Source organism: Equus przewalskii, chromosome 26 (genome assembly GCF_037783145.1).
Source record: "Equus przewalskii isolate Varuska chromosome 26, EquPr2, whole genome shotgun sequence".
Taxonomy (NCBI): Eukaryota; Metazoa; Chordata; class Mammalia; order Perissodactyla; family Equidae; genus Equus; species Equus przewalskii.
The window spans coordinates 20,777,191-20,804,201 of record NC_091856.1 but is presented as its reverse complement, the minus strand read 5'-3'; the positions used below and the strand labels follow the sequence as shown (position 1 = coordinate 20,804,201).

General features: G+C 43.0%; 1 protein-coding gene across 6 annotated transcripts in view; it reads left to right on the top strand.

The window, feature by feature from the left end:
- Positions 1 to 27,011, top strand: part of ASTN2 (astrotactin 2) — an 827,990-nt gene that overhangs the window by 748,065 nt on the left and 52,914 nt on the right. For all 6 annotated transcript variants that reach the window (XM_070596244.1, XM_070596246.1, XM_070596242.1 and 3 more), the window contains one exon: positions 26,682 to 26,823. In XM_070596244.1, coding sequence (XP_070452345.1) covers positions 26,682 to 26,823 — 142 coding nt within the window. The remainder of the gene's footprint in view (positions 1 to 26,681; positions 26,824 to 27,011) is intronic.

Below are 27,011 nucleotides of genomic sequence, written 5' to 3'. Positions count from 1 at the left end.
AGAAATAGATCCACTGTAGAGATAGGGAAGCTGAGGAATGGAGAAGGTAAGGTCTACATACTGCATTTCACAGCTAGTCATTGTTTGCAAAAACCAGCCTCAAGTGGCAGAGACTCGAAAACCGTTTCATCACATCAAGATGCTGTTGATTTTAAGAGCCACTTTATTTTAGGTGCCATTAAAAAAGAAAAGAAACTGCTGCCAACTGAATTATAACAGAATGCTGTCTTATCAATTAAATTTTCAGACTTATTGAAAGACCTCATTTATTCTGATTATTTTGTATAATACATCACTCTTGTAATATGAAAGTCAAGTAAATGTTCAAATATTCATAAAACTTCTTCACGTTCAGCTTCTGCGTTTTCTGAATCACTTTTTGACTCAGACTCATTGAATTCTGGGTCTTTCCGTATTCTTCTGTCCTCTTTCCCAGCCAGAGAATTGGTTATGCTTCATTTCTCCTCCCCTCGCCCATCAATTTTTTTAACAGCTTTATTGCGGTATAATTTATATACCATATGATTCACCCATTTAAAGTGTACGATTTAATAGTTTTTAGTACATTCAAAGAGTTGTGTAACTATCACCACAATCTATTTTAGGACATTTTCAACAACCCCAAAATAAACCCCATACCCTTTAGCATTCACTTCCTATATTCCTCTCATTTCCTCATTTCTACACAACCGCTAATCTACTTTCTGCCTCTGAATTTGTCTATTCAGAATATTTCATAGAAATGGAATCTTACAATATGTGATCTTATGCGACTTTCTTCTTTCACTTAATGTTTTCAAGGTTCATCCATTTTGTAGCATGTGTCAACATGTCACTCATTTTTATTACTGCGTTTCTTAAAAGAAGTCTCCATTATTATCTCTGGGATTTTCCTTCAAGTTTTTGTGCTGGTACTTTCTTGCTCTTACCAGCAGTAGTCAATGAAGGCTGTCAGCCAGAAGTCGGGACCCATGTTTCTTGCACAATTAGTTCTTAAGTAGTTTGTGGCCTGAAACATCGAGGATTGTCCGTATCCAGTTCTACCACTAGGAATGACAGCCAGGATCACACAGGTGCACACAGTGACATCTGCTGCCTGGCTGATGGAAACTGTACATCATCGTCCCTTGTAGGACACATCTCAATTTCAGACATTGAAAGACAAAAAAAGTATATATTTTTCGAATTCATAAAGCATGGAATATATCTCTAATACTTTTCCTTAGATCAATATGAAGAGAGTTCACTCTGAGGATCAACAACAGAGAGACTTGGGACAGATAGTCCAGTAGCTTGAAGGGATATTAGAAGTCACAGGTCAGATACCACAACCAGAGCAAGAGTTCCCTCCAGATCTGTGGTTCACTGCCCTTGGCTACAGGAATCACCCTGAGAGTGTTTTTAAATATGAAGTCACAGTAGGGCTAAAGATCCTTTTTCAACACGGCTGGCATAGAACCAGAACCAGAATCTATCTATCTGTCTGTCTATCTATCTATCATCTTTCTTTCCTCTCTCTCTATCTTTTTTTCTTTCTTTCTTTTTCTTAGAAGCTAATCCAGGACTGGGAACCACAGCTCCAGCTCACTCCTGACAGATCTGCCAGAGGCCACCTAAGCATCAATGAGGAGGCATCATCATAGAGTGGGGTCAGTAGTGAGCTTAGAGCATGCAGATCTGATTTCAGATCCTGACGTGGCCGCTTAGGAGCAGTGTGACACTGGTAAATTATTAAGCCTCTCTGAGTCCTCAGTTCCATCCTGTGTAAGATGATAGCAGCCTAGAAGGGTTGTTGTGATAATTATGTAAAGCACACGTGAGAGCGCATCATGTTTACAGATGATACTTCTCCCAATCCCAGCTGCCCTGCTTCAGGTCTTTTTCTCTAGCTTGAAACATTACCACTAACCCTTACTACCTATGACTTGAAATTTGATCTTTGATTCTGTGCTAGTATCCTGTTCCCCATGTGGCAGCTGACCAAGCTCTTCTGATTCTGCAATAGTTAAAGGAATTCATTGATTTCACCCATTTCGAAAGCCTGAACTATCTTCAAAACTTTTCTCCAAGATACTCTGCTGGGTTTTCAGGCTTTGGAAAGTCAAAGGCAGTCAGCTTCCATCAAAGTTCAATTATTCACCTCCTAGAGCTTCTGTGTGTTTTCAGTTCCCAATGTCCCCACTATACATACACATTACACCTGCCACTCCATCTTGTATGATGTCCACAGGTCCCAGGTGGAGAGAAAATCTGCAGTTTACCAATGTAAATTGTGAACCCAAAATCTCAGTTCTATTTGTCCTACCGTTGTATAAACATGGAGAAATTTTGGTGAACAAAGAGGCAATTAAGAGAAAAAAGCATCTGTGTGCAAGCAGAGGGACCTTGAACCGCATGTCAAACAGAAATTCACAAGTGGGGTCGTGCCCTATCACTATGTTTCAGCACCCATGGCTGTGCATTTAGGACATAAAGGCGAGTGAAAGATGGTTTTGTTTTGGAGGTCATAGTCTGGTAGGCAAGCAGACAAGGAAATGGACAAATGCAATACAGTGTAAATGTTTCTGTGGGGGAAAGTGGAAGAGGCAATGAGGTCAAAGACTGTGCCTCTAACTGAGACTAAGGGATGAGATGGGAGCAAGAAGTTGTCTCTGCTCACTTTAATAAATAGTTATTGAATAAAAGGCTACCCTTTGACTTCACCTTTTCTCTGGGCATAATTTTCTGTTTTTATAAATAAAATAAAAATATCTGTGTATTCCTTCATTTAATAGATATATCTTTAGTGGCTATTGCATGCCACGTACTATCCTAAGTGTGGAGTAACAATGGATAAAAGAGAAATGGTCCTTATCATTGGAGGGTTTGTCAAGTGCAGCTGAGAGATATTAAACCAATATATATACGTAGATAATTCACATTATGGCAGATTCTATGAAGGGAATAATTAGGTGTTATGAAAAGGAATATCAGGAGAACCCTAATTTAGTTGAATGAGAAGGTGTCAGTCTCATATCAAAAGGACTCTTCTGTCCTATTTTCTAGGTCTTGTTTGACTCATTCATTGTTTTTCATTAATTCATTCATCAGAAATTTTCTAATCACTTTCACTAGGTCAGAAGTGGATCTGGGCTACAGATATCAGATTGGGCTCACTAGAAAATCAAAAAACCTAGCTAGGGAGGCATACTAAAAATCACAGTGACAAATTTATCATGTTTCCAAAATTAAAATTTATTTTCATATCTCTTATCACGTTTGCTACTCACACCAACCCCATAAGGCAGGTATTATAATTATCCTCATATTACAGATGAGAAGGAGAGGCTTTTAGAGGTTTCCATGATGTGGCATGCATGTAGGAGATGCTGGAACATGTATGAAAACCTGAGGCTTCTGATGGCTTGCCTTTGTGCAAATGAAACTAGCGCCAAATAATAGAGTTCAACTGTGGGTTAGAGAAGGAATGGAGAGGGCTGTGGAGTGGGTTGGGGATTAAGAGGGGCTTCCTAGAGAAGATGGCATTTGAATTGGGCCTTGGATATGAGTAGGATTTCAGGAATAGGGAGTATGCTGGTGACAGGCAAAGGGATGGGGTAGAGAAGCCCTCCAAATTGAGGGAATAACCAACACAAAAGCAAGGAGGTATGAAATTGTGAGCTGTTCGGGGATGAATCCGGAAGGGATGGTTTGTGGAGAGAGTGGGTCTGGAATGGTAGTTGGGACTGCATTGTTTAGGGCAACTCTAAAAAGCTTTGATCTTTTTCTAAGGTCCATCCTGAATAATTAAGGACCTTTCAGTAGGAGAACAGTATGGTGAGAGCTTTGCTTAGGGCTGGCACCTGCAGGATAAAGAAGCAAGAAGGCTCCCTTGGCACATTAGGAATTCTCAGTACTTCCTTCTGCCCCTGCTGTTGAATGCAGGTGGCTTGCTCTAATAAGTCTCCTGTGCTTACTGCCCTGGGCTAACATTGTCGCTCAAATCCTAGGACCAATGATAGACATGAAATGGATAGCTTTTGGATACAGGTTTTAATTTGATGCTTGATTTATTACCATATTGCTGTGGCCATAGAGGGCAGAAGCCATCCACGGTATTTAGGCTCTCAGGCTGGACGATGGTAGAGGAGGTCTGGAAATCCCTTCCTCTGATCTAGGAAGTCACCTGCCCCTATGCTCTACTGCCTCCCTGTATGTCACCCCTTTCACCCTCCATCCCCCACTCTGGCGGGAGCGCCCCAGGCAGGAGCAGGATCTACAACACATCTTGTCCACATGTGTTGCAATCATTGCTCCCTTTGAGTTCTCTTTATCTTGGAACTCGTGCATTTTGGAAGTTGAAGGTTTTGGAGCAGAGACACCTGGGCAGCTTAGAGACAGAAACAGGCACATCTCCACAGAGAGGCCTGGACCTTGGCCCTGGAGCCCTGAGAGGTGAATGCTGGCTTTCATGTAGAAGTTGTGTAGCGGAGCTCACATCCTAACAGATTGGAGAGTTACTAACAACTCTTCAAAATTGTACAGGAGCTTTACAATTTTCAAAGTGATTCTGTAAACGTTACTTCCTTTAAGCTCAGAAAACTCCAAAGAAGCAGGACTTCTCAGGCCTGTTTGACAGATCAAGAAACTGAGACTCAGAGAGTCTAAGGGTCATTCAACTCAGAGAGCAGGAAAACAGACTGGAACTCATGTCATCCTGCTCTAAATATAGAACTCTTTCCATTACACCATGCTGCTTCACAGAAATCAGGGAAAAGCTGCAAGGATAAGGTGTTTCTGGAAGCTCAGCACAGAAGGGAGCTCTGACCACATTTTCCCATGGAAACATATTTACCCATGGTGGTTAAGACCTATGGCTCAAATAGTGAAGCACTGTGTTTCAGCAATTCACTTGCCTTCCAGTCAACTTAGTTATGTTCCACATAGCACCTACTAGGTAGGACTATATAACAAAATTAAAAAAGACATTTTTCCTACTCTGGTGAAAAATGTAGACATTTGTAGAAGCCACTCAAAAATAAGAGCCTCAATCTTTCTCCCACCAAGAGTCACTTTTCTTTGCCTTTCACTAAGGTATCCAACTCATGTTAGAAATAGTCTGTCAATGACACAGGGAAGCAGCATCCATAATGTCAGAGTTTTAGAGGGAGACAGACCTCAGTCCAAATCTAAGCATATAAGCTATGTGATTTTTTTTTTAAAAAACATTTTGGCTTTTCTCTCCTTGCTAAAAAATCCAACTAGCACTGGCCAAAAAATATATTCCATGAATCTGCAGCCCCTGAGACAATGCTTCCTCGTGGAACTCAGCTCTGACTCTCTGCCTGTTTCTTGGAGGGCTGGTTCTAGTTATGGGAGGCTTTTGAAACAGCCAAGTAACAATTTGTGAAGTAAGGCCCGCAAACTGCTTGGTTTAACAAATTATGACTTTAGAAAATAATATTTGAAGCTGGTGTCAAGGGCCTGGTTAAATAAGAAGTGCCTATATCTACCGAAGCCAAACGTGCTCACCATCCCATCTGTGCCTCTTCTGTGCTCCCTGCCTCATTTGTGTTCCTTCTTAAAACCATCTTGAATAATTGTCATTATCAAAATCTCAAGAGCCTACTATTATTTAGGGCCTACTTTGGGCCAAGAACTGTTAGGATCTTTCTGTATAATATTGCTAGTCTTCACAGTTCTGCATGAAGACGTTCTAACCTTCAATTTTAATGCCAAGGAGACAGTAACCCACCCACCTATACCCTGCCATCCCAATAGGCTGAGTCAACTCTGCTGGTGACCAAATACTTCTGGTTTACTTGGATATAAGCAGGCGTATTCTCTTCTCTTGTCTTTTCTTTTTGATCAACCTCTCCATCTCAAAGTGTTTACATCCTCTTGAGAACAAGTTTGAGTTCCTAAGTCTGCTTTTGCTGGTCTTGCTGTCTCTTCCTTTGCTATCACACTGCCTTGTGTCACTTATTAGCTATTATTTTTTAAAAATTTGTCTCTAAATTATACAGTGGACTTGGTAATCAGAAGGTAAAGCTCATTAGAACTGCATCTTAAATAATAGGTTATAGCTATTGTTATAAGAGATTCTCCTACAACTTTATGTTAGTTATTCTGAATCCTATAGATTTTTCTGCCTTGTTTTTTGGGTCTCTGCTGTTTCTGGCTGAAAGAAGATGCTTGATGGGTTGTCAGGGCATCTGAAGTGTATCTGAAGCAAGAAGTTAGCCTTCTTTTGGAAGATGAGATAGCTCTAGAATTCCTGAATTTTCTTTTTCTTATCCATACTTAATACCTGTGCCAACTCACCAAAAAGATGGTTTAATAGAGAGAATACAGAATTTAGTGGCAGATAGACCTGGGCTTGAGTCTCAGCTCAGAAATTTACTTGCTATATCACAAGGACAAGTCATTTAGCCTCAGTTTCCACATCTGTGCACTGGAGTCATCCTCTTCCTTCCCCTTCTTGTCTGCCGCCTCCTCTTCTCCCTCATTCTCCTCTTTCTCACCCTGTTTGTAATCATAATGATCTTACTCACAGTGTTGTTGTGAAGATTAAATGAGATGGTGGATGTGGAAGAAATTTATAAAGTCTAAGTGATGACCACAATGGTGACTTTAATAAAGACAAGAGTTAGTACCTTTTGATCTCACAAACATAGCTGCTGCCTCAAGGTGGAGGATGAAGATAGGAACATCATTCTTTGTTGTCATTCAATCACTGTACCTGTGTCCTAGGCTTTCTCAGTCTGAAGCGATAGGCATCTGGAAGCTTGGATGTCAACCTTTATTTCCACGTGATGCATATGAATGGTGCCAATGGTCAATGCAAGACACACTTCCCCTGCAAGTTTCCAGGTGCATGACTACTAGCTATAGTCCTACCTCCTTTTTCACTTGCCCAAGAAATCATATTTATGTGCAAATAAATGTGAGGGACATTATTATAAAAGTGTCCACATTATTTGTTCTCAAAATGTGGTCCTCAAACCAGCAGCAACAGCAGTATCTTGGAACTTGTTAGAAATTTAAGCCCCACAGTAGATCTACTAAATTCACCACTCTGGCCGTGGGGCCCAGCAATCTGTGTTTTAATAAGAACCTCGCAGCAGGTGATTCTGATGGCTGATAAAGTTTGAGGACCATTGGTTTAGATTAGCTAAAAAACCAAACATTCTTAAATATTTTATCTTTATTATTTGTGACTAATAACTTCAGACTACCTGACTCAGTAGATCATAACAACATTAGTGAGAACTCTGTGTTACAAAGCAGGCTGGACATAAGAGCCACCAAGAGGAGTCAGGTGGCCTTTGACTGCAAATAACAGTAACTTTGACTTAAAACAATTTTAATGCTAAGGAAATGTATTATCTCATGTTACCAGAAGTCCAGAGATGGGGTGGATCCAAATGTGACACCTCAGAGATCCAGCTGTAGTTCTCCATAATGCTGTTTTTTCTGTCCCCAACTGTGTGCTGGTTCCTTCCTCAGGCTGGTAGCGAGAAGGCTGCCTGGTACTGATCACAAGATGGCTGTGAGGCTTCGAAACATTATGTTCAGACATATTCAAAAGAGGAAATGGACTCTTTCTATGTTTCCATCTTAAGACAGAAAGGAAACCTTTCTGAGAAGCCCTCCAGCATACTTTCCCTATGTCTGGCTCACATGTCCACCACTCCAGCAACCATTGCCAAACAATAGTTGGCTTACAATGTAGGCTTTGCCATTTCCTGAGGGGTTGACCTCTAATCAAAATCAGCGTTCTGTCACCAGAAAAAAAGGAGAAAATCAAGATTCATATTGATATACAAATGGGAACTATTTGAAAATTCAGCTTACTGGGGAATTTGCCTAAAAATTCAGAGGTGGAGAAGAGGTGTGGGATAGAAAAGATGCTGCAGAGGGTGAGCCCCACACTCTCACTGCAACCTGAAAAACTGCACCCAGGGGATCTTCTCAACTCCATCTTGCTCAGGTTTTCTAAACTATCTCTTCCTTCTTCCATATCCCTGCCTTTTGTTTTCTTCCCAGCGCATCCTTCTGTGGAAGCACTCTCTTCTTTGCTCTCTAATAATCCCCTTATCGTGTGTATGGAGATGCTGAGGAAAAGTCCTTTAACAGGAAGCTAGCAGAGCTGGGTCCAGATCCTAGATCCTTCACAGTAATCCTATATCTCACACTTAACACTGTGGCAAGTCAACTCCCCTTCTGATCTTCAACTTTCCTCATCTATAAAATGAAAGTAAGATCTTCTGCTCAGAAATGTTGCTGTAAGGATCAAGTGAAAAAAAGAAATGGAAGGCGCTCTATAAACTGTAAAGTGCCATGCATTTGGGCAAGGATGTCAATGATACCTTCACGGATCAGGGCTTCCCAATGGGGGTCTTTATCATATGTGTACACACACATACACATATGCATGTGTGCACTCACACACACCTACCTCATAGGCTGTTGACTGGTCCTGTTGAGAGAACACATTGAAGGGGAATTGAATTTCTAGAAGAGTGAGTGGAGCATAATGAAACTCCTATAGGCTGTGGAACTGGGTGAGATGATGAAGATGATGACCGTGACAATACCACCAGGCCGCCATGGAGCGAGTGTGTAATGCCTGCCTCACTGAACTCGCCTGACTTCAAGGGTCACCACAGCACCTCTCTGGAGACTCTGCTGCCATCCCTATTGTGTCGGTGAGAAAACTGAGGCTCAGAAAAGCTGTGAAACTTGCCCGGGTTTATAAACAAGTAAGATCCCGGTGAACTGAAGTGGACTGTGGAGCAGGAAGGTGGTGGGGATGGCCGTGAGCCTGAAGCCAGGGCTTGAGGATTGAGTTTGCAGAAGGACAGAAAGAACATATCAGACTAGGAGACAAATGTGAACAAAAGTCCCAATGTGGGAAGTTGCCAAGAATAGCAAGAAGAGAGGAATGAATCTGGCCTGAGAATTCATTCACTCATTCATTCATTCAAAAATATCTTGAATATTCACGAGGTGCCAGCACTTTGTTAGGCCCTGGGAATATCGAGTGTTGTGATATAGAGGGGAAGGCTTAAGAGCTACTTTTCCTAGGAACTCTTGCCCTTCAGACCAACAGGCTGCCCACCTTCTTCTCACGTGGCCAATGTTGGTAGAATGTGGACTACCGTTAACATGTTTGTTTGCTCTTTAGCTCAGTAGAAAAGTCTGTCTTGGTTCTAGTTAAACTGTGTTTTTACCCTGTCGTGTGACCTCAGGCAAGTCACTTAGCTTTCTGTGCCTGTCTCTCCATCTGGGAAACAGAAGATTCACTTCAATGGTCTCTGAGGGCCCCAGCTCTGACTCTGAGGATGACAATACCCCAACTCTGCATTCAAGGGGGACAAATTATTCAGAGTCTGGATAGTTCTTAGTTCTAATCTTAATAATTATTCATCATCTATGTGAATTTGAACATGATCATGGATCTTACGCCTCCTTTTCTTCAGCTGAAAAATAAGCATAATAATCACTTCACGTGTTTCTGTGAGGATTAAAGAGATCATGTATGTAGAGCTCCAATCACAGTTCCCAGCCTGTGGCATGTGCACATGGCATGGCAGATGTTTTTCTCAACAGCTTCTCCCCCAAACCAATCCCCAGAGTTCCTCTAGGCCGAAGCATTATTTTAATAGATGAGAGAACCCACATCCAGAGAGGGCAGGTGAGTCATAAAGGAAGTCAGAGCACAGCCCAAATCCAAGCCCAGGTTCCTTTCTTCTCTGGGGATTCCGTGAGTCCCTCCCTTCCCTGCAGGACTTGGCTGTCCCCTGGAGGCAAGTGGAAACCTCCAGGCAAGGAAGTAAGTCATCACCTCTTTATAGAGCGGAAATTGCTCTGAAAGGGCAAGTGGACTTCTCCTGCCTAGCTCTTTGGCGCCTTGGAGATGGCTACAGCAATCCCTTCCTGCCCTCTTCCCACATTCTCCTGACTTGATACCACTCCCTTCCTCCTTCTGACTGCCGGTTGCTGGTCTGGAAGATGGCTCTGCTGCCTGCTCCCAGCCAAGAACCAGTGCTCTGCATTTTCTACAGGATGGCCCTGGCAAGGCCTGTGTCTTGGTGGAGAACATATGGGGAAATCACTCCTAATGCCTCCATCTCCTGTGGCTTCTCACCTAAGCAACAGAATCCCAAGTAACACCCACTCCCCAGTGTTTATTTTGGAGGTGAAGGGGAGCGATAACAGGAAATACAACTTGATGGGATAGAAAGAACTTTGGATTTGAGTCTGACAGCTCAGCTTGTGAGGCCCACCTCTATCACTTACCAGCTGAAGGGCTTTGGAGAAGTTTCTTTACCTCCCCAGGCCTCCGTTTATTCACATGTAAAATGGGAATCAGAATGCCAGCCTGGCTAGATCTTGCATGTTTCATGAGGAACTATGTGTTAACTTATTCAATGTACACTTATTGAGCACCTACTATGCACCAAACACTATTCTAGATCCAGCAGTGAACAAAACAAAGTGCCTCCTGTCATAGAGCTTGTATTCCAGTGTTGGGAGGTAGGGGCGATGATGATAAAATAATAGATACACAGTATAATGTCAAAGAGTAAGATGTACTTGAAAGAAAAATAAAGCATGGGATGAGGATAGAGGTTGGGGGATGGCATTTTAGCTAAGGTAATCAGGGAATACCTCTCTGCCGATGTGACTTCAGAGCCACTGAAGTGGAGTCAGCCAGGGGAGAGAACAGGGGGCTCTAGTGCACCTGTAGTGAGGCCCTGGGTCACTTAGGTGTTCGAGACTATGGTAAGGAGTTAGTAGATATGGATGCCATGTACGCTGTAAAGTTCTAGCCCAATGTGAGCATCCCTGGCCAATATCCACTGCCCCTTGCCTTGGAAACATATTTTATGGATCAAGGGCAAGCATTGGACCAGACGCTTTGTATCACATTAAATCCTTACAACATTTCATCAGAGTGGGAGTTCTTATTCCCATTTACACAAGAAGGTGCTGAAGCCAGAAAACCCAGTTCTGTTGGTATCCAAAGATGGTGCTTTGCCTGTTGTGTCAGACTCCTGGCTTCGATTTTTTTTTTTTTTTAATTTTAAATTCTTGATGGCTATCCATGTCCATTTGCATCCATTGGGTAGTCAGTGAGGGAGAGGTGGAAACAAGGAGGCAAGCTAGGTAACAGGGAAAAATGGGCAGGAGCCACCATGGTGTCCCCAGAGCAGAAACTCCATGAATACGTCATCCAGATGGCTTCATTCATCAACAACCTCAGTGCGCTTAAAGGGATGAGTAGACTGTGGGACAGAGGAAAACACACAGAATGAGAAGTCAGCTGCTTTCATTGTTGGCCGCTGCTTCATGTGATGTGACTTGAAGCAAATCATCTCCCCTTGCTGGATATTGATGCCCTAATATATGAAGTAGGACCTGGTGTGCTGAGATAGTCAGTAGTGATTGAGCATGTAAAGCATTTCAGTCCTCTTTGGAGGACGTGATGCTTTCTCTGACCTCTACGCTTTCCTCCTCAAACTCAAATCTCAGCTACGCAATTTGCTGCATGACGTTCGGTGAGGTACTGCACCTTTGGGAATCTCAATATCTTCATCTGTCAATGTGAGGAAATAGCTCTTAGAATTCTTGTGAAGCTGAAATGAGATGAAGTACATGAAATACTAGGAATAGTACCTTAAAGATGGTGAGTGTTCAAATTCTTAATATTATTAGTTGAGAAGGAAAGGCTGAAATGGGAACAGTAGTTAGAGATATGTCCCACTCTCAAGGGTTTCTGTAAGCATCAGACATCGTTAAGTGCTTAATAAACACTAGTTGTTATTATTTCTCCTGTTATACTTCCAGTGAAGTGAGTTGTCATCTTAGACCCCGCAGTCCAGGTGGTCCCTCTCGCATCTGACCTTCCCTACCCTCTCTCTTGCCCTCCTCTCTGTCCTGATCTTGGCTGAGCTCCATCCCAGGAATGTCACGTACAGTAGCACAGTATGGCAGTGCAGAAGGCTACCACGTTGAACAGCTCACCATTCCAATTATAGGCATCGTAGACGTGTGTTAGTCACTCATCACGTGTCTCATTCTAATCAATCAGATTATTAGGACAGTTTTCAGATATGTAGAAGGAAAAGGTCTTAAGGAAGGGATTTTTTTTCTAATTTGCACAGAGGCATCATATAGGCTGGCAGTGACTCTCTGAGCTTTAATCTTCCAGTCTATATAATGAAGGCCTAAAACAGATTTCATGCCTCAGGCTCCCCTTGGCTTTGGGTCCTTGCAGATCCAGAAGTGGGTACTGCTCAACCTATACTCATGAAATCAGTCTGCGTGACTGTGGAGAGGGTAACTGGTGTGGCTGTGACCCCTAGGAGACCTGCGGGTCCCTGGAGCCTCTGCCTTAAACCACAGGTACCAGAAAGCTGAGAGCAATAATCCTACCCTGCCTACCTCCCTGGGTTGGTGTGAGGATCAAATGAGAGAAAGAGAGTGCTTTGTAAACCTTAATGAGCTATACAAATTTGAGGGGTTACTTATATATACACACACACTCATAGATGTGAATATTGTGTGTGTGTTTATGTGTGTATATATAAATATATATGTATTGCATATGTGTGTATATATACACATACACAATACCTATATACAGATATATTTTATATATGTATACTATATATATGCAAATACTGTATGTATGTATACTATACTTTATATATATATATACACACACACTATATACTACTAAATATATATGTAAAGCTATAAACTCACAGGGCTAGGTATGAATTAGAAGCTTATAAACCATGTTTACTCATTCAGTGTAACCTAAGGCATGTATTAAACAGTAGGAAAAACTGACCAGCCAAATTTTCCAAGCTTGAAAACCCTTTTATAGCATTCATTGTGGATTGAAGAGAGAACTTGTTTCCCCATCTCTATTTAAAGGAAAATTTTAATATAAATGGGGAAGCCAGGGAGTCATTTTAATAGAGTGAAAAAAAAATCTGTGTGTATGGGGGAGGGATAGATGAGGGGACTTGGAAGAAAGGCTGTCACCTACTCACTCTCCTTTCTTTACCTCCCAGGTCATTTCCCCTGGAATAGGTGGGACCAGAGGTCACTAAAGTTGCCCTGGTCAGATGCTCAAGGGTGACCATCTCTGGTGGAGGCCCTTCTGGCCTCTGAGCATCTCCAGAAATTCACCCTCCCTGTGTGATTTCAGTGGGATCCCAAGGTTCTTCTCCAGCCAGGCTTGGGGAGATATGGGCTTTGGCTGTCTTTGTTTTTGGTCCAAAGCTGAAGAGGGAAGGGAGTAGCATCCACCCTCTGGGCCCAGGGTTTGTCTCCTGTGTCCAGGGCACTGGGTAAGGCCGTGGAGAATGGAATAAGAGGAACTAGCCAGCCCTCGGGAGAGCCGAGATGTGTGCGGTGTCAACAGCCAGGTATTATCCTCTGTTCCTGGTCTTGCAGTGGAGGTTCTCAGCGTCCTGCCCTCACTCTATACATCTCTCTCTGCCTCTGTCTCTCCTATTTCTTTTCTTGTTTTGATACTCACCCTTGCTGTTTCTGGATAGTATCTTTCCTTCCTTCCATCCTTCTTTCATTCCTTCCTTTCTTCCTTCCGTTTCTCTTAGTCTTGGTCTCCTTCTGTCTCCATTTCTCTCTGTTTTGATCTCTACCCATCTCTATCTCTCTGACTCTCTCTCTCAGTTTCTCCATATGTGTATGATTCTCTTTTTCTCTTTGTTCCTATCTATTGCTGTCTGTTTCTACTTCATTCTCTCTGTCTCTGAATACTTCCTGGCTGTGGTTCTCTCTCTGACACTGTCTTTCTCTATTCCTTCTTATTTCCTTCTCTCTCTGTGTGTCTGTCTGTCTCTCTCTCAGCTGGAAATCTGCCTCTCTCTGCCACCTCCCAGGTCCCACCTCCTTCTCAATGATTCACCTCAGCCCGGTGGAATGGTGTTGCTTGCACGATCCAAAAACTTGACTCATCTTTGCCAGCCTTCTCTCCACCCTCCTGAAAGCTCCCTGCTGTAGGGCCAGGGCACAAGGATGGGATGAGGAGTGGGATGTGCGTTTGTGTGTGTGTGCATGTGTGTGTGTGCAAGTGTGGTGGGGCAATGAGTTGGGCGAATGGAATGGCCTCGGGATCCCATTCAGTCCTCCCTGGTGCCTTGATGGAGTCCCCAGAGGCTACTTTGGAGGGCCCTGGTCAGATTTGGGTTTGAAGCTTGGTCCCCATTAGTGGGGAGAAAGAAAGACAAAGGAGGCTCCCTTATCTACTGAAGATAATCCTGCGGCTATCTGCTAACCACAGGGTTGGAGGTATATGTTTGGAAAAGGGAGGGACATTTTGGGCATTCAGCAGTTTTTAATCTCTGGGCAGGTAGTTTGTGCAGCCTTGGTTTGGGAGAAGCAAGAGGTGCTAAACTCACGAGGTTGATTCACTTTCCCTGGATTGTTGAATTCCTCCTCTCCTTACCCATATGAAATGGTTCACGAATTAGTATTTTTCATAATAACAATAACAAAGCTGCCATTTATTGAATATTTCCCATGTGCCAGGCACCATGTTAAGTGCTGCATACATTGTCTAAATTAATTCTCCATGTGATTCCATTGATTCGTTTGAGATAGTCCTTTTTACATCCATTTTACAGATAAAGAAAATGGGGCTTAGAGAGTTTAAGTAACTTGCTTAGAGGAGTCGTTTAGCAAAGCTAGGATTCAAACCCAGGACTGAGCACAATATTGCCTATTCTGCTACTTTTTCTTCCCCAAAGGGGATTTGATATCTCTGTCTTGGTAAATGTAATTGTCTAAATCATTAAATGTGTGGAGGGCTCAGTAAGAGTGCATGCCTTCAAGGGTTGGCTGTAAAACTGTATTGGTCATGGTTGGGCTCACAGTCTGGATGAGGAGACAAGAGCACATGGTATAGCTACGAAAGCCCTGGATCAGGAGTCAGGAAGTGTGTGATCCAGCCCTAGTACCGCTTCAGGAAGGCATCTTCCTTTCCTGAGCTTCAGTATATCCTTCTATAGAATGAGACTTTTCTCTTTCATCTCATCTTGCCCACCTCATGGAGAACTTGTGCAGCTTAGGTATGATGAGGTAGGCTATGAATTGTAAACTCTAAAGGGCTTTACAGAAGGAGAGGGCTGTAGGAAGAGAAAGGCAGTCCTCATGGTAGAGACAAGAGTCAACGTGATTGTGGGCAGCCAGTGTAGATGCTGATGTGATACAGCAGATGGCTTGGCTGGGCAGAAATGCCAGGGCTGGGCAGAGACCAAGAAGCAATAATAGGAATGAGAGAGATTTCCTGGGGTGTGGGGGCCTGGCAGGTAGGCAGAGAGCCCAGGGAGGCTAGGAGTGGGGACCCAAAGTAATAGGCAGATGTAGAGGAGAATAATGAGGGTCACAGTGTTGGGGTTAGTCGCAGATCAAATCAGATTAAGGTGAGGAGAGTGCTTGATGCACTTTCTGTCATGGCCCTTTGCTTTGGTGGAGAGAGGTGAACCGATTTGTACAGGGAGGCAGGGGCACAGCTCCTATTCCCTGACTGTGGATTCATCTCTTTCACACAAGATCTGCTGACCTCATGGGATTGTTCTTTCCAGCACAATTTAAAGGTTGGTGCGCAAAGAAACCCTATCCCACCTTTATCCTTGTGGGCTTTCTTCTAGCTGCGATGGAGGCCATGCTTGTTCATCAACTCACTCATTCCCTAAGCCCAGGTGCAGGGTTCAGATGGTGAATAAGACAGACTGGGTCCCTTTCCATAAGTCCTCCCCATCCATGGTGGGGGGAGACCCTAAATGGGTGATTTCAGGACAATGGGTTAAGGACCACAATGGTGGGAAGCAAGGACACTGTGGGAACCCAGAGGAGATGCCTGACCCTTGCTGGATGGAGGTGTGGCCAAGGAAAGCTTTTGGAAAGATTTTGGGTATAAGCAAAAACTTAAGGTATGAACACGAGGAGTTGTCTCAGCACGTTTACAGAACCTTGGCTGAGTCCTCAGTTGCTTACCTCTCCAGCCTCACCCCTCCCTCGATTCATTCAATGGATCTTTAATGAATGGCTACTGTGTCCCCCACACTCTGCTAGACACTGGGGACACCATAAACAAGATGGAACAAGACGGACAAGACTCCTGAACTCATGGAGCTAACCTTTTAGTAATTGAATGAAAATAAAGAGATAAATAAATGAACACAGTAACTCCAGGTTGTCACAAGAGTTCTATGATAAGGAATAATAGAACGGGGGCAGTGTGGATCTGCATTAGATAGGGTGGTGCAGAGGGCTCTAACAAGGTAGAACTTCAGCTGAAATGAAGGAAGAGAAACCAGCTCTGCAGTGAGTCGGGAGGAGAAGAGATCTGGAAGGTCCAGTACCTAGAAGCTAGTACTAAATTTCCCGACATTAGAGCATCCTTGTTCTGCCATCATCTTTCTCTTTTCCTGTGACACAGGAATTCCTCTGTGTCACCTGTGGGCATATTTCCAGGTTGGCAAAGGTCCTTCATCATCATACTTTCTGTGCCCTGCTGTGTCCTGGGGGCTAAACACCAACGTACCTCAGTACCTCCCAAAGGATGGCCTCCTTTCCCTTCTTCTAACTCCAAAAGCACCCATCTGATATGTTCATCACCTCACCTGGCACTTTTTGGAGTTCCCTTAGCAACAGTCCCTTACCTATGCATCACAGTTTGCAGATTCAAAGTACTTTGATGGACTTAATTCACTTCTCATGACCCCCCTGTAGAGTGGACACTGACATCCTCATTTTAGAGACAAGGAGACTGAGTAGTTCATAGAGACAGAACAATTAGAAAGTGTATGTTGTGGTGGAAAAACCACAGCCTCTGGAATTGGATCAACCCAGGTTCAAGTCCCAGCTTCACAATGTAGTAGCTGTGTGGTTGGGCAACTTGCCCCGACTCTCTGAGCCTCCCTTCTCTTTTCGACAAAATGAGAATAATAACTCCAGCTCTGCCAGATTATATGCTGTTTCATCACATTTGTGGTCAAAGGGGCTATTAGGGCCCACCATCAGCACACAAGGTTTCTGCCTTTTTGCACAGAGAGGGAGACATCAAATGAAGTGTTCAGCCCATAGAAAGTTGGAAGTGTTAGGGGAACTGAGAATCTGATGAGAAGCACATTTTGTACACTTGGTTCTTTCCACTTCACAATAGTATAACATTTAGGAATGTGATTTAAAAAAGGAAAGAAAGAAAAGAAAACCCTCTGTGGATGAGTGCTACGATGGCAGTAGACACACACTGCGGTTCTCAAAGAGTAATGGGGGTGGGGCTTGGCATTCCTTCACCCTTCCTCCTCCTCCGCAGTCTGGTCCTCTCCTTACACATGTTAGCAATACCCACTCCAGCCAAATGTATTAGCATCATTTGTCCTCGAGATGGTGGAAATGACGAGGGCTTTTGTGGCCCTAATTAATCCAACTGTAGAAAAGGGCAGGCTCTATTAGCCAAGTGCATATTAATGCTGAGGTTAATATTAAATTCTGTGTTGATAACAACTTGTAGGACTCTTTGGCAGGTTGCTCATAAAAGCAACCATTGCAATTCCCCTTTGCTAAGCTGTGAGTACCACAAGGAAGGGGTTCACCCTGGTGGCTCAGCGCTGTGTCCGCCGTGGCTAATCCTTTCCCTGGTACCTAGTAGGTGTTCAATAACTGTTTGCAGACTGTTTTAACAGTGGGGCTAACAGGTTTGTCCCAGACCTCAGTGTGGAAGGCACATCAATTGCTCTTTCTATACATTCCTCAAAGGCAGAAATTGGGTCTCTGTAGCAGTCCTGCTGGGGTTGTGCCATATCCTCTTGGCCCATGGCTATTTCAGCCACAGCTATGGTGGGCAGTTCTGTGCACAACCAGGCTCACCTTGTGCTGCCGGTGACCTCAAATGCATGCTTCCACTTTCTGCCCCATAGCTTTGTGCAAGATTGAGGGAGCTCCGTAGGTCCATGTGTAAGCACAGCTAAAAAGTTTGGAGAAATTTATACTCCCAGGAAGAATCTCAATCAATGGACGTTAGGAATTGGAAGATAAGTGGTCAAGCTCCCCGACTTTCTGCCAAACAATTCTGGGAGACATCCTATGTACTTCTTAGATGGTCCCTGGAGAATAGAACCCACGTCACTCACAGTAGCCAATGACATGACATACCTCTCTATTGACTTTCCCTCTCCCCTGCCTTAGCCTCCCCTTTTCCCCACGCCCGGTTCCTGGGATCACCTCCCAAATAACCTATCTGTACCCAAGCCATTCTCTGAGGCTCTGCTTTCCAGGGAATGCAAACTAAGACATTCTTCCTCATGCTGTGTTCCCAGCCATCAGCTAGTTTACAGGACGTAGTAAATACGTTCACTCCCTCGACAAATATTTATGGAGAACCTGCTGCGTACAGGCACCGTGGGGAGTGAACAGAGTCATTTCTCCATGGAGCTTACACTGGGAGATACAGACAATACAGTAATTCATCAATACATGAAAGATAGCAATAAGTTTTATGAAGAGAAGTAAAGTAGGGAGAGGGAAGAGAGAGTGATTAGATTAGATTGAGTAGCTGGAGAAGGCCTTTCTGAGGAAGCAAGGTTTAAGCAGCGATTTGGGAAAGGAGAGGGAGTGAGCCATGCGAAGATTTGGGGAAAGCTCTCTAGGAGTGGAGACCACAGATGCAGAGGGCCTGCAGTAGGTTCAAGGAAGAGGAAGAATGCCTGCATGGCTGCAGTGAGGGGATGAGGAAGGGAGCACAGGCGATGAGGTCAGCAGGCAGGGCTGGAGGAGGCAGGATGTTGGAAATACTCAGTGATTCTTTTTGAATAATGAAATCTTTGTGTCCTTTCCCTGAGGCAGTGTTTTATGGTGGGAAAGATTCAGGTTTTGGAGTCCGACAGTTCTGGATTTGAAGTCCAGCCTTGTTATTTAAATGGAGTGTGACCTTGGGCAACTTGCTTAATACTTGTGAACACTTTTTTTTCATTTAGAAAATGGCAATCATAAAACCTACCGGATAAGATTTGTATCTGGTAGGACTCTTGGTTGCAAGTAACAGAAAAACAAATGGAAACTAGCATTGGCAGAATAGGAAAAATACTGACGTATATATTTGAAACATCCAAGGGTACATCTAGCTTTAGACACGACTGCTCCAAGGCCTCAAATGATGTCATCAGGACTTGGTCTCTGTCCCAGGAATCAGTCTGATTGATCAGACTAACTGCTCACTTGTTCATCTCTTTTTGGCGTCTGACATGGGATATCAGGCCATTGATCACATGCCCAGCTCTGGAGGAGGGTGGAGGCCTTAGGTCCACCTAAATCTTATAGACTGAAGTTGGGGAAGAGCTGGTTTCCCAATGGAAAACTGGGATGCTATTGGCAGAAGGTGGAGGCAGGGGTTTAGAGCAAGTCAAACCAACAGATACCCACTTGAGAGCTGGCCTGAGGATGAGCCAGAAGTCCTTTAGAACAAGGCCTGGCACGTGGGAGCCCTCAGCAGATATTTGCTAGGCCATCACTGCCATTTTTGCCACCGCTATTTTTTTGGCAGTCCCTTCTTTCCTGTACCAAGGGAGTCTTATGCACTCCTGAAAGAGATCACACATGAGGCAGCCTGGCTCTCCTAAAAGAGAGTTCTACCACCAGTTGCTGGTGTTGGGGAGATGGGGGTGGATCAGGCATCAACCACTGAAGTTCAGTTTCACAGAATTCCACAAATATCTGTATGGCCAGCCCCATGCTGGGTCCTGGTGACACAGAAGTGACCAAAACACAGCTCCAGCTGTAAGCATCTCACAGTCTGGAAGCAAATGTTCAGTCAGGAAAGCACAGACTTTGGGTCTCAAATGTCCTGGTTCTCACCTTTACTGTGCCTTCCTTAAACCTATTTCCTCATTTGCAAAAGCACAGTTAACCTAATTCATCAGTTTGTACTGAATATTAACCAAGACAGGGTTGTTTTGAATGTTTATTCAAGACTATATAAGTAAAAAATATCTAGCGCTGTTGATGCCACATAATAGGAGCTAAATAAACATTTTCTTTCCCTCTATTCTTGCCTCCTTCCTTCCTTTTTCCTGTCTTCCCTCCTTCTTTTTAAAATTACTTCCTTTTCTAGAAAAAGGAAAGGTTCTAGGAAGTTAGATATTATGTAATGTATCTAAAAGCAGCTGAATTTGATCACTAAAAATTTTGCTGTCAGACAAACCAGTGAGACCTGATGGGGGTAGGAGAGCGCTAACATTGGTACACCATCCGTGTAGCAGGTATGCCGCATATATTATCTTATTTATTCCTTGCCTGATTCTCTGGTGGTCCTCTCCTTTCCAGATAAAGAAGCAGTCTCTGAGAGTGTAATCATCCATCCCTGGACAATATAGTTCCCAAGTGGTGAAGCCTGGCTTCAAAGGCAGGTCTCACCTGCCCCCCCAAAACCCACTCTCTTTCCCATATCTCTTCCTGCCATTATGATTAAGGTGAGAATCATCACACACTGGTTCTGCAGATTTAAAATAGCATCACGTTTCGGAAGAAATAAACCAACTGCAGCCAATAGATGTGAGCCCCTCAGAGATGCATTTTGTCACTGACAAGGCCTCAGAATGAATTTCTGCATTTGCCCAAGTAAGGAAAGGTGGGGCAGCGCAGAACCCTGTTTCTCCCTGAGCACCCCAGCCAGGAGCATCTGTAGGTTAGAGAGAGGCCAGACCCAGAGTGGCCTCTAAATCCCCTTGGCGTTTCCTGAAAAGACTGCGGAGTCCTGAGCAGGGACCTTTCTCCCCACCTGGGCTAAATAACTCACTGCTCCCGCCCCTTCCGTTTTGGCATTTCTTTGCTGCTTTTCTCCCAACCTGTTTTCAATTTGCTCTTGTGGCCGGCTTTGACTGTGACCTCAACTCAATCAGAAGCCAGAGAGCGAGGGGAGGAAGAGAGGGAGAGGGAAAGCGAGGAGGAAGAGGGTTGAGGGAGTGATGAAAGGAGAGGGAAAGAGAGAACTGAGGCAGGGGGTGGGGCGTGTAGAAAAATTGCTCTGTGCTTTGTTGGGTTGGTTCTGAAGCTTCAGCAGAATCCTGATTGACCTTTTCTGGGGATGGTAATGAGAGCAAGGCTCGAGTCTGAGTGGATAAAGAAATGTGTGGGGGTCTGGCCCGAGCCCACTCGGGTTACAGCCCCAGAAGAGCCATAATGGGGAACAGGCACATTCCTGTACAGCGACTCCCAACTCCCTATCTGTTTTCAAGGAAAGAAAAACAGAAAAAGAATGTTAGAGTCTTGGAAAGGCCTGGGCGAGGCAGCAGCAGCAGCAGCCTGGGTCTCGGAGGGTCCTGCCACGTGGCCATAACAATGGTCCAGGGAGCGGGGACAGAGGTAACCTAGTGGAAGACGCATGGAGCTCAGAGGCAAAAGAGCTGGGTTTGATTCTGGTCTCTGCCCCAGAGTGGCTGCGAAGCCTTGAATGGGGTTGCAACATTCCTGAGCCTCTGCATTTCTGTCAGGGAATGGCAGAATTTTGGGTTTCAAACATTTTAGGCAATAAAATTTTTCTGCTAACGTTTTTAAAAGTCCCCCCTCCACCAAACCTGATGGTTGAAGGTTAGTGTGGGTATAGAAAGACAGATTTCAGCCCCTGCCACATCTGCTGTTCCGTCTTACCCCTGGAGTTCTAGATACGATAGTCCCGCCTTATCCGTGGGGGATATGCTCCAAGACCCCCAGGGGATGCCCGGAAACTGCAGGTAGTACTGAACCCTATATATACTATGTTTTTTCCTGTACTGACATATCTATGGTAAAGTTTAATTTATAAATTAGGAACCATAATAGATTAAGAACAATAACTTCTCTTTGGCATATCTAAATTGCCACCATCACTACTCTTGCTTTTTGGGGACTCATTAAGGAAAATAAAGGTTAGTTGAACACAAGCAATGTGGTACCACAATAGTAGATCTGATAACTGAGAAGGCTAATAAGTGACTAATGGTGGGTAGTATGTACAGCGTGGATACGCAGGACAAACGGATGATTCACATCCTGAGGGATGGAGCGGGACAGCATGAGATTTCATGCTACTCAGATTGGCGCACAATTTAAAACTTACGAATCATTTATTTGTGGAATTTTCCAGTTAATATCTTCAGACCACAGTTGACTGCGGGTAACTGAAACCACAGAAAGTGAAACCGTGGATATGGGGGGGACTACTGTATTCTAATTTGCAAACCACTGTTAGAATATGTTACGTATTGGAACTCAGTGAATTTCTCAGCGATTCCAAGTTTAAGAAGGTGGTGTGGTAGAACTATGTGCCTGGCACGGAGTAAATGCCCAGTAAATGTAGCTCACGTGTTGGAAACTGTTGGATAGAAACTGAGGAGCAAGGACTCCTGGGGCAGCTGTGGAAGCTCTGCAGTTCTCAGCAATTTTATCTCATGGGTTGGCTGATATGCATTACCTCATAGGCTACAGGAGTCAAGAGATAAAATTTTTGTTCCAGGTCTACCTCCCACTTTGTATATGACAATGGACACGCCACTTCCCTTCTCTGGCTTCAGTTTTGTCACCTGGAAAAGGAGCAGGTTGGATAAAAATAATCTCTAAGTGTCCTTATGTCTCCTCAGTTATGATGACATCAACAATAATAACAAAAACAACAAAAATAGTAGTTGATATATTTTTGAGCTCTTACTATGTGCTGTACATTGTGCTAATTGGTTTGCAAACAATATATACAATATTTTGTATGATGTTCACAACAATACTGTAAGTTAGAGACTATTATTATACCCATTACACATATGAGAAAATAGATATAGAGAGTCAAGGAACCTGTCCAAGGCAAGCTGTAAGTGGGGGTGTACCAGGGTTTAATCCTAGACAGTATAAATTCAGAACCCAGCCTCTTAACCACTACACTATATTATTTTTCATTCAATTGTACTGCTGCCAGATGCGGAGTATGGTATATTGTGGAACCACAACACGTGTCAAGTTGCACTGATTTGCATTTGTGCATAGAGAAGCACCCTTTAGTCCCCTGCTCCACTAGGTGAGGAAGGCCAGTGAGGGATCGCCCTGTTTACCTGTCTCCGTCTAGGTTGCATTTAAACCTTCTGGAATAGAGTGCCAAGAAAAGCAATCTTACAATTTACTTTATGAGTCTGTCCTTTTATTTAACAACCCTTCCTGTTGTCAGATTACAAGCTGTAGAAGGTCAGGGACCATTTCTTTTATTGTCTCATTCTCCAAGCCCCTAGAGCTAAGAGAGTGGCATGAATTCAATCGCAAACTGAACAGAATTGAGAAAACATGCTTTCAAACACTATCTTTCTTAAACTTTCTCTAGGAGGCAGCATAGTATAAAAGAAAAGGTATGGCTTTGGAGTTAGGAGGATATGGGTTCAAATCTCAGCTCTATCCCTTCCTAAAATTGTGAGCTTAACCTCAGCTTTACAGTGGCGATATTGACATTTACCTCATTAGGACTGAATGTTATGAGAAGTAAAAGGAAAAAAGCAAAGTTGGTTTAACTCTTTTTATTTGAAGGTCGTTATGTATATATAGTCCCAACTAGAACTGGGAACTCAATATTCCTATAATGTCCTTGATGTGACTAGTTATATATTGGACATTATAAGGATGTTGTTATCTAGTTTCTTCACTTGAATTAAACCTTTAAACTGTAGAGATGTGTGCTGATCTTATTGACCTGACATATTTATGGGGCTTTTATCCATCATCTGAATTATTCTGAAATGCATGGAAATATCTGGAAAGCTATGCCCATTTGAAAATGAATGTCAACCATCTTTTGGCTTGAAGACAGTTAAATACAGGCCACAAGCCATGCTGAATTCCCTCATGAAGGGCCAACTCTTTCAATGGCTATCTGGAAACAAATTGAAAAGCAGACAGACATGGATCCAAGCTCAAAGAAAACAAATGTAAGCAGCCAGACTTGGAATCCTGAGAAACCAAGAGAAACAAAGCCCTCAGTCCATCCAGTGAATAATTCCATGATTTTCCTCCTTTTTCTTCATTTTTCACACCATGCATTGCTCTGCTCTGCGACCTATTGGAGGAGAGACATTGTTGGTTTATGGTTTTACTATGGAAGAAGCTGACATAAGAGGCCTAAAGCAGAAATGGAGGATCCCAAAATCTGTGATGAAAAAAGGTTTTGTTTACCTTTTCATTTTCCAGCAAATCTCTAGTTCTAGACAAAGAATTTTCTCCTAGACTCATACTTTCTTTCGAGTTTCCAAACTCATAAAAGAGTTATTGACCCCTCGTTCAGAAAGGAAAACTGAGACTTTGAGAGGTTAAGGGGCTTGCAATAAATAGTGAAACTAGACTACATTTCCAAATCTGTCTGGCAATAGCAGCTGAACTTACATGTCGCTGACATTGGCCTGATTCCGACACTTGCTCTGGCATCTACATATCAAGTCCATAAACTGCATGTTGTGTCTGTAAAAAGTGGAAAACAGAAAAACACTACCCATCAGATCTGCTGTATTGGACCATAGAACTTTTGTTTACCTGAATCTCAGGGCCATGCAGACAATTCAGTTAGACAGGTATTACATGATTCTCTTGTGAGTGAAGAATGAAACTTTTCTTTGAAAGATCAGTAAGAAATGACCTGTATATTCTGCCCACCCAGTTCCCTGGTAGAGAAGTGCCATGTGTTTCCTCTGAGTCTCAGTCTTCTCAGACACTTGGCCAACATTACTGTGCCATGATGGTTTCATTATATTGGATTGTCCTTAACTCCAAGTAGAGAGGATATAGTTGGACGAACATCCCCCTCTTGTTTATTATTGAGAATATATGTGAGTAGAGAATGTGAGGCACTCCATATCAGGCGTGAAAGAGAACAAAGAATCAACAGTTGGGAGGCCTCATACCATTTCATACTGTGTGGTATAAAATACCTCACATGACCATTTTGATCCTAAATCATCCAATTTCAGAAATAGAAGGGAGCTTAGAGCCCGTTTAGTCTGGCTCATTTATCTTACCTATTTTTAAGTAATTTTTATTGTTTTTTTTTCCTTATTACAAAAGCAAGACATGTTCATTGTAGATAATTTTAAGGTAGAGATAAGCAAAAATACGAGAGAAAAAGTACCCTTTGTCTCACTTTCCAGACAAAGCCACTATTACATACTTGCTACATTTTTTCCTTTTCTTTCTAAATAGATATACATGTAAAATTTCCACCAAAAACCAGATTAATCTGTAATAGTGTAACCTGTTTTTTAACTTAAAATGTCATGAATATCTTTTTATATAACTTTATATTCTTCCACAATATTATTTTAATTATTTTAATATAAAATATTCTATTGCATCATTGAATTATAATTGATATTGATGTTTCAACATCACTGAACATTTAGTTGTTTGTAAATCCTTGCTAGTTTAAATAGCATTGCAGTGTTTATCCTCGTAACTTAGTCTTTGTGCACATTTATGTTTTTATTTTATTTTTCCAAAAATTCTAATAGTGATTCTAGCACCTTTTACAGAGGAGAAAATTAAGGTGTAGAGATGGAACATAGTTGCCCAAAGCTATACAGCAAATTCTTCACAGACGAAGACTAGATCTCAAGATTCCAAATGTTCAGTTAATCTTTCCAGCCTCCATCTAGTCTTCTTTCTTAGTCCGATTTCCAGTAAACTTCATCTGCTTCCTAAAATCTGATGGCTAGATTGACTTTTAGAAATTATAGCATTGGGAGCACTTGTACTTCCGCTGTTCCTTCCTGTCCCATGACCTTCATCACTAATCAATCATGGAAATTTTTCCCTCTTAGCTGGACCATGTCTCTCTCCATCTCAACATAACACTCCATGAATCCATTACCAGTGCATAAGAGTGACCATGTGACATGAAACTTATTTTACATCCTTAGTCCAACTCCTTCATTATGCAAGGAAGGAACATGCAGCTCCAAGAAGGGAGGGCCTTGCTCAAGGAGTTAAGAGGAAGTTAAAGGCAATGACAAGGCCAGAATAGCTAGTCTGGACAGAAAGTACTGTCCCCCTATTGCCTTTTCATGCATTTTTATCACACAATAGTTTACCTCATTTGCACCTTGCTACAATCTTATAAAGGTAGGTATTAGTATTTCTACTTTACAGTTGAGAAAATTCAGGCATAAATTTATTATGATTATTATATATATTTTTTTAGAGGTATGCTTTTTGGTGAGGAAGATTGGCCCTGAGCTAACATCTGTTGCCAATCTTCCTCTTTTTTTTCTTTCTTTTTTTTCTCTCCAAAGCCCCAGTCCATAGTTGTATATCCTAGTTGTAGGTCATTCTACTTCTTCTATTTGGGATGCCACCACAGCATGGCTTGTTGAGTGGTGTGTAGGTCCACGCCCAGGATTCGAACTGGTGAACCCTGGTCTGCCAAACCGGAGCGTGTGAACTTAATCACTTGGCAACGGACACGGCCCTCAGGCATAAATTTAAACAAAGAGTCATCAGGGCAAGATACTAATCTGTGTCATTTTCATATCCTGTGCTTGTTCAGTCCACTAATCCTCTTCATAATGGTATTCAGACATTTGATGGGTTTGGACAACAGCAAGAATGTCTGCTCACCAAGGCCTGAGCTGGGGAGCTCATCTTTCTTTGTCTCCCTCCAGGAGAATTCCTGAGTTTTGCCGATGACTTGCTCTCTGGCCTGGGCACATCTTGTGTAGCAGCTGGTCGAAGCCATGGAGAGGTCCCTGAAGTCAGTATCTACTCCGTCATCTTCAAGTGTCTGGAGCCCGACGGTCTCTACAAGTAAGACATTTTGGGTGCATGGGGAATATGAAGTAGACAGAATGATTTTAAGTCTGGGCAGCAAGGCATGAGTAATCTGTCCAGGCTAGCCAAATGTTTTATAGGCCAGCCTTTGTGTGTACCTTGAGATGCTAAGATTTAGAGTGTCCATTGGAGAAATGTAGCCATAATGAGTCACAGAATCATAT